The sequence below is a fragment of the Leuciscus leuciscus genome (genome assembly GCF_965113295.1).
Source record: "Leuciscus leuciscus genome assembly, chromosome: 1".
Taxonomy (NCBI): Eukaryota; Metazoa; Chordata; class Actinopteri; order Cypriniformes; family Leuciscidae; genus Leuciscus; species Leuciscus leuciscus.
In genome coordinates this window covers 23,727,691-23,736,580 of record NC_138725.1, presented here as the reverse complement: position 1 = coordinate 23,736,580, position 8,890 = coordinate 23,727,691, and the positions used below count along the sequence as shown (strand labels likewise).

At 37.6% G+C, this 8,890-nt stretch overlaps 1 protein-coding gene across 1 annotated transcript in view; it reads right to left on the bottom strand.

The window, feature by feature from the left end:
• Positions 1-2,674: 2,674 nt before the first annotated feature.
• Positions 2,675-8,890, bottom strand: part of LOC309514150 (uncharacterized protein) — a gene marked incomplete at its 3' end in the record, with an annotated part of 134,785 nt that continues 128,569 nt past the window's right edge. Inside the window, exons 3-6 of the mRNA XM_082190299.1 lie at positions 8,199-8,543; positions 3,453-3,776; positions 3,033-3,359; positions 2,675-2,736 (exon numbers count right to left, since the gene is read on the bottom strand). Of these exons, the coding sequence (XP_082046425.1) occupies positions 2,675-2,736; positions 3,033-3,359; positions 3,453-3,776; positions 8,199-8,543 (1,058 nt within the window). The remainder of the gene's footprint in view (positions 2,737-3,032; positions 3,360-3,452; positions 3,777-8,198; positions 8,544-8,890) is intronic.

The following is an 8,890-nucleotide window of genomic DNA, read 5'->3' as shown; positions in this document are numbered from 1 at the left end:
GAAGACGAGTACATGTTCAGTAATGAGATGAAAATATAAACCGCATTGAAACGAAGTGGAGTAAACAGAAGATACAATAATATAATAACCTAACAATAAGCTTGTTAATCCTTTGTAATATAACAGTTATATATTAGTTCGGATCCTCGAATCTCACTTTACGAGAGGCTTTCTGCTGATATTTCACCAGTATGGGCATTGCTCGTCTCAGCGCATTCTAGACACGCTGTCACTCAGTCCAGTTACACTGTTACGCCACTAGGTGTCGGGAAGGGACCGTCTTTGAGTGAGTCATTAAAGGTGCAGTGTGTGATTTTTAGCGGCATCTAGTGGTGAGATTTGCGAATTGCAACCGGTCAATAACTCGCGGCCTTTCCTTCAAATTGCAAACTCGAATGAGAAACTACGGTGGCCGACGTAGGATCGGAAGATGTCGTCGTCTGAGTCAGCAGAGAGTAGCAAGTCAAGCAATGAGGTTTCTCTATATTATATTTTATATTAAATTATATTTACTTAATTATTCAGTAAAACCACATGTTATTGCGATTAATATTTTTACTTGTTTATCATTGTGTTAGTCTTTTATTCACTGACTTTACCATAGCTTGTTTCCATGCTAGTTAGTATAAGATAAGAGCATCAAAGCAGCTAACTTAGGTAAGGGGAAATAGCTAACGTTACGATGTCCGAGGCGTCGTTCAGACAGCATGTTTTCCTCCACGTTTGCCGCGTCAGGGACAACCTGAGTATTCTGCTGCATCTTTTTCTGCTGCTTCTCATTCAAGTTAGTGACGAAACGCGCTCTGTAGCGCTCTGTTCGCTGTCGGCTACGGTAGAAACATGACGTCACAGTATGTCAACCTTCATAGAAGGGGGTGGCCGCGGTTATGTAGATATAAATGACTCATTCTAAGGTAATAAAAACATAACGGTTCATTAAGTGAGGTCTTTATACACCACTGAAAACATAGTTATGGATCTTATATTGCATTTCTGTCAATAGATCCTCAGAAATATCACACATTGCACCTTTAAACTGTTCATTCAATGGAAATGTATAAAAAATGCGGATTCATTCAAAGATAGATGTCATTATATTAATAGTTAAATAAATAACTTTGAGCTCCACTTTACAAGGCTCAGCTGAGCAGCAATGCAGCACATGGGCAATGCTGAAGCTGATGCGTCACTTCAGAGAGATCAATGGCATTGATTCACTGTATTGACCATGTGATTTTGCTTTCCTATGTCACGGCTACCTTTTCACGAAGATGACTTGATTGGGCGGCGCTATAGGGAGGGGTTAGCAGGTGCTTCAGCACCCCTAAGAAAGACCAAAGCACCCCGATAGCACCCCCACAAATAATTTCTGGAAGCAATTATATTCAGGCTGTATAGACCCTTTTACAGTTGGTAAACATGGTGACGTATTTGTGTGGGCGGGGCTTAGCTGGAGGCAGAAAGATCCCTCTGGCCGCTTCACTAACGCTAGTTTGCAAGTTTTGTTAGCTTGTTTTTTAACAATGACTGGAGAAAATCCAATTTTGTCTTAATGTGCAAGGTCACTCACTGTCCAGGACCGCGATTGTTATTTGCAAAAGTTCATTTTAACGGACGGAACCAGATGACCGTACACGCTCAGTCAATGGACGATCTGACAGGATTAACGTTAACGCTACCTCCGGTTGAGTGGCCTGACTTCTACACCTACCCGATAGAGAAACCGAGGGTAAAGAGAAACTGAGGGCATATATATATATATATATTTAGATGCCTATAACTATGTGCTGAATGGTCATGTAAAGACTTGTGTGGTACGATCCGCAGTTCTGCCTAGCCAGCGCCAAGAAGACGACAATGTAAAGAGTGACATTACGGTGCAATTTAATGATGTGAATATTTTCTAGAAATAAAAATTCCAGATACAGCATACTCATTTTTCATCGATTCTTGCACCCAACAACACAACAAGATGACATTTAATAATAAAAATAATAATTTAAGCTCCTTATTGTGTAGCCGAATCTGTGTTGGTTTGTATTGGCCGCCTCCAGTTTTCCGTTTGTTTTGCCTCCAGCTAGCGCCGTGACGTAACTGTGACGTCGCCGCAAAAGGGCTCTATACTATGGAAGCCCTGAACCGCATGGTGGAGAAGAAAAAAAGAAAACTTATCTTGTTATTTCAAGATATTAAGTCGTTATTTCAACGTAATATCCCGTTATTTCAACACAATAAGTTGGTATTTCTACATAATATCTAGCTGTATATTATGATTATTTTGCATCAGACAACAGACTGTACAAGACCGGTCATATGTATCAAAACTCACTGACAAATCAAGAGCTTTTTTTGTAGCTAATATGTGTGATGATAAAGCAGTCTGTGAGAGCCAGTGCAAACCACTGAAGCGAGAGACTGATGATGTGTGACAGTGATCATGTGATCATGAACCTTGTGTAGAAGCTGCTGCTGTAGTTCGGCTTGATGTCTTCTCAGAGTTTGAGCTTCTGACTGGAGTCAGTGTTGTTGAAGCGACTGGAGCTGCAGAAGATGAATGTTCAGACGCATCAGGACATTAACATCATATTTTCATATTGATCATGACATGCAGTTTGTGTTCAATCATCACAGCTTACAGTGGCAGTAGTTGAGAAGAGAGATGTTACTGTATCATTTATTCCTGGTTTATATGGGAGTGAAACACAGTGAGCTGCTTCCCATAAACCTTCAGCTTTCCTGAATCAATGACATTATTAAGCCTTAGAATTCCTCAAACTGCAAACAAATCCTTATAATTCCCAATATTGACCTTCCTCATGGGTCATACAAGAAATATTGCATAAATCAGAAGAGTCTATTTTAGCCTAGTATGACCCATAGGAGGTCAATATTGGGGATTATAAGGATTTTTATGCAGTTTAGGACTTTGACCATTAATATTTTATAATTGCCAAACGTATGAAGCCATCAGGAAGAGTAGAGCCAGTGTGTGAAAGTTTTGACAAATCTGTCAGAAAAGAGTGTTTTCTCACCTGAATACTTGACAGTGTATCTGACTGAGGTCTTGAGTTGATTTCTGTGAGTAAGCCGACATCTCCACTCTCTGTTGTTATCTTCATCCTGGAGTGTTGTAGTCAGAGTGATGATACAGCGATATGATGGTGATATCCGATATCTGGAGTCTGTCTTCAGATCAACACCAGCCTGATTCACCCACAACAGCTCAACTCCCTCAGAACTGACCCGATCATCACAGGAGAATCCAGTATCTGAATACAACTGACAGGAGAGAGTCACAGAGTGGCCTGGACTGATCTCAGTCTGTGAGGATGAAGATGATGATGATGGAGACACTGAAACTGAACACAAGACACAAATCACAGACTCTTCAATCATCATCTGAGTTTAATAAATAATTTTACAGTTAATTGACCAGATAATCATAAACTTACCATGAAGAACATGCAGAGAAACACGTGCATCAGTTCCTTGTTTCTGTCCGTTCACATATTGTTGGCATCTGTATAATCCATAATCTTCTTCTGTGACGTTCTTGATGTTCAGAGAGCAGTCAGACTCCAGACTCAGTCTCTCATGTCTCTCTGTGTCTTTCTTCTTTATCCCTCCAGCAATCAGTTCAACTCTCCATGAATGTCTGAATCTGTTAGAGTAGGTCCATGTAGTTTTAGATTTGCAGTCAGGAAGAGCATTATTACAGGACAGACGCACATTTTCACCAGAACTGATGAACACATGATCCTCCACTCCACTGATACCTGAAACACAGTATATCTCAGTCATCATTATGATATTAATAAATATAAACCATACCAGCATAAAAAACAGAAGAATCAAATCATACAGTCTTTATCCGGTGTTTGATAGTTAATGCATTAATAAACATTTATGGATAAACCAAATCAAACGCCTCTTTAAGAAGGAATAAGAAATACCCTGAGTTTGAAACAAATTTGAATAATGTAATATCATCATCCAGACACAGTCGTGATGATACTGTACTTCTGTTCTCTGACCACACAACATCACTTCACTGAGCTGAACACTCGTTGTGTGTTTGATAGTAAGTTTATGATCAATCATGAGCTGAGTTTGGGAAGTAGTTAACAGTGAATTTGATCATGATTAGGGCCCTCTCAAGTAAAGGCATGACAAAATAATGCATTAACAAATCATTTCATAAAATATCATTAAACATGCACTAGGAGAATCTATATTTGTTTTCCTTTACACCACCAGTACAACAAAACAAACAAACAAAAGATAAAGGTTATTTGTAGTTCTTTTATTATTTATTGACATCATTAAACACAGACTCATCAGTCAACATATATTAGAGTAAAATGGCAGCATTACCGTAGCAACACAACTAACACGCCGAGAGCACCTATAGTGAAGATATTATAAGTTGAACAAAATAGTTTCCACCTCTTCTATTTTTGACAGATTGTAGAACATCTAATGCAAGAGCTTTATACACTAAGTGTCACAACCCTTCAGTTTTGGATATTCTTCCTTTTAATGATCTCTCATTAACCATGAGTTCAATCAGGCCTACACGAATGCTTACTGGTTTTAAATGTGTCCGTTTGGGAATAAAGGCTACATTTAATCCACAGCACATCTCAACATTATCCTACTGTAAGATATAGAATAAAATCAATTTCGAATAAAGTTAAAGAAGTTACATATAAGCAGGGCCGGCGGGTGCACTTCTGCCGCTCTAGGCGAAAATAGGGCTGGTCCGAATACCATTTTTGAGCTTCGAAGCTTCGATAGTAATGAACATCGAATATTTGAAGCTTCGGGCAGAGGGAGCTGAACATATTCTTCTCTCTAATAAAGGCAAGAATCTCTATATGTCTGTCTTTCTGTTTGCATTTTGATTATTTGGAGAACCGTTCATCCAATCGACTTCACAAGGGAGTGCAGTATCGCATTTGGTGCAATATAGATGGACACACGAGACGCAACACGTTCAGAATTTATAAACTTTTAGTATACAGAACAGCGCGAGCGGGAAGCGGCGCACCTCACGCGGGCAGGGCTTATTTGCTTATTAAACGCACACTCACAGGTCTGTTAACTTAAGCAATAGGCTACTTTTAAGGTAGTCTAATATTTTTCTGATTAAAAAATTACTGACACAGTAAAGGGTATATTTAAATAAAGAAAAACAAAATTGAAATAAAGAAAAACAAAATTTAAATAAAGAAAAAACGAAATTTAAATAAAGAAAAACAAAATTGAAATAAAAAAAAACGAAATTTAAATAAAGAAAAAACGAAATTTGAAAAACAAAATTTAAATGAAGAAAAAACGAAATTTAAATAAAGAAAAACGAAATTAAGTTAAATTAAAAACGAGATTAATTTAGATTGATAGTAACGGGTAAAAAGGCTAATACATTTTGTTTCTGTTATTCTATTTTCCACTATGTCAAAGCAACGCAGCTTAACCCAAAACACAAGCTCAGGTACTTCTGTCCACACACACTCCGCTGTTCTGCTCTAGCCAGAGAATAGCCTACTCCCGTTGTATGAACACTTTAGTAGGCCAAGAGGAAGCAAATATTTTGGTAAATAGGTTGGGTTCCTTCAACTGTCCATCCTATTAAAATGGCTATAGGCTATATAAGATAATTGTAAAAAAAAAAAAAAAAAAAAAAAAAAAAAATTTATAGTGTGAACATATTCAAGCGCGAATGAGAACCGTTTCGAGAGGGATGCCAGGTGTGTAACATTTTTTAACCCTTTCACACGTAAGTTTAAAATATTCTGACTGACCCCCCAGCGTGAGTTTTTCAAGGCGACCGTTATTTAGAATGTGTCACTTTATGGTTTCCGTGGTGACGCGTCATTGATTGTCACGTGACACACCGCAGCAACAACAGAGCTGAATTAATGATGATCTGCTTTTATGTCATTTTTCCTTTTTTATTCAAAATATTCACAAATTTGTTAGATATGGCATGAAATATCTGATATTCCGGTTGTCAAATATATGCAAGTGGAAGTGTTTTGTTGTGTAAACACATTTATAACGATCGCGTTAGTTCAGCTGTATTCGCGATGGGCGCCGCCATCTTAGTTTGTGCCGCAGACGCAGTTCAGAGAATCGGATCTGTTGGATTTACAACACGTTAATTCATCCACTTCTCCCGAAATACATACAAGTAAGTGGCAGGTCAACTGGGAGAAGAATAGAGTAAACTTTAAAGTTACTTACACAATGTGTATCTGATATGAATAAAACAAATTATAATGGAAAGGATTATTATTGCCTCTACCTTTGACATCAGTGTGTATTTTACGAACTGTAATGTATTGTTTTTTTAGTACTTATATGTCTGGAACCTAAAATAAACATTATGTGGTTGAAAACACTGAAAAGTTGTGATGTATGACAGCTCTGAGCGCGCCTGTCTCTGGCTCAGCGCCAGCCAACGCGCGAAAGCACATTTGAATTTAGCAGTTGATCACGTCATGCACTGACCATTCTAATCACACCGGTGTGATCGTACGCTCCAGGGACCAGCTTAGACTGATCACACCGGTGTGATCGTACGTGCGAAAGGGTTAAAATAGAAATTCCAGTAAGGTTAGCTGTGCTAGCGGCCTCTTGGTTCTTTGGTGGACTTGACGGCGTGTCATCCTTGCAAATACTCCTTGGATCAATATATTTTAACAACGAACCCCTCTGTTGTTGGTGTGCTTTCTCCTTCAAAAGTCTCGATTCATGGCGTATGTCAGGTTACAAATGGAAAGACTCGGAAGGTTAAGTCATTTTTATGTTCCCTGTAAATTATTTTTGACTGCATTATAATGATTTTCTTAATTCAGAATATGATCAACATTGCGTAGGTGGATGTGATCGGGGAATTTGGCTGTTAAAAGTAACATTTAAAGCCACTTAAATTATACGCCACGAAATTAAGCCACGAAATTACTCAAATAAAGATTCGTTCATTTTGATGAACGAGATCGTAAAAGAGACTCAGTAAAATGATCTGAACTTCCCATCACTCAGTCATGACTCGTGAGAGCAGGGGGCGGGGCGGGGCAGCGGCAGCTCAGCGAATCATATAGCCTATTTTGTGAATTGTTCATCCCGGTTGGCACACATTTTGCCGCCCTTACAAAAGTGCCGCTCTAGGCAATTGCCTAGTTCGCCTATATGGACGCGCCGGCCCTGTATATAAGGCCATTCATTTGATTTATCCAGTGAGAAGAGCTCAAGATTTTTTAGAGACATGGAGACTAAATGCGTCTTTTGTAATTTAGAAGAAGAATCCATAAAACATTTATTTTATGAATGTATATTGTTTTGGATTGATATTGAATATCTAATATTTAAATTCACAAAATCAAATATTCGACTGTCTGGTAAAGATTTAATTTTGTTGAATAAAAATAAGAGTTTTGAGCAAAATGTGGTGATTAACTTAATAATTATGTAAAATACCATAAACAGAAATGGACCAATAATAAACCTAACATTATATTATTTAAACTGAACTTAAGCATTATATTGAGGACCTAAAAGAAGCAAAAAAAACAAAAACAAAAAAAAGCAAACGGATGTATATCATTTTTGAATCCTTTTCTTTTTAGATTTTTTGTAATAAATTTTCCACTGTATGGTTTTCTCTTTTTTTCTTTCTGTTGTTTCCTTTGATGCTCTAATGAATGTAATAGATAACAGTTGAACACACAGTGATCCTCTGATATGTGTATGTTGTTCTTGTAGCATTTAGGCAGATTTAAACTCTCATGTTTACCAATATCTTATACAAAATGTTAAGAATATAAATACATGCTGTTTTACTTTTGTTCCTTATTTATGTTATAAACATTAACACTTAGTACAGAAATGTAATAATGAGAATTGTCTGTGCAATATATTTGTGAATTTTACAAATGTTTATCCTCAAAATCTTTAGTTATATTTAATTACAATTATTTCTAATTATATTTAGCTATATCTAATTTGTTATATCTGTAATTGTATGCTACACATGACCCATAGGAGGTCAATATTGGGAATTATAAGGATTGTTATGCAGTTTATGACATTGACCACTAATATTTTAATATTGCCAAACGTATGAAGCCATCAGGAAGAGTAGAGCCAGTGTGTGAAAGTTTTGACAAATCTGTCAGAAAAGAGTGTTTTCTCACCTGAATACTTGACAGTGTATCTGACTGAGGTCTTGAGTTGATTTCTGTGAGTAAGCCGACATCTCCACTCTCTGTTGTTATCTTCATCCTGGAGTGTTGTAGTCAGAGTGATGATACAGCGATATTGATCTGATGATGATAATATCTGATATCTGGAGTCTGTCTTCAGATCAACACCAGCCTGATTCACCCACAACAGCTCAACTCCCTCAGAACTGACCCGATCATCACAGGAGAATCCAGTATATGAATACAACTGACAGGAGAGAGTCACAGAGCGGCCTGGACTGATCTCAGTCTGTGAGGATGAAGATGATGATGATGATGATGATGGAGACACTGAAACTGAACACAAGACACAAATCACAGACTCTTCAATCATCATCTGAGTTTAAAAGGAGAATCTGCCCTTTTTAAATTGATCACATAATCATAAACTTACCATGAAGAACATGCAGATAAACACGTGCATCAGATCCTTGTTTCTGTCCGTTCACAAATTGTTGGCAGATGTAAAATCCATAATCTTCTTCTGTGACGCTCTTGATGTTCAGAGAGCAGTCAGACTCCAGACTCAGTCTCTCATGTCTCTCTGTGTCTTTCTTCTTTATCCCTCCAGCAATCAGTGAAACTCCTGCTGAATGTCTGAAGCTGTTGTAGATCCATCCAGTTGATTTGCAGTCAGGAAGAGC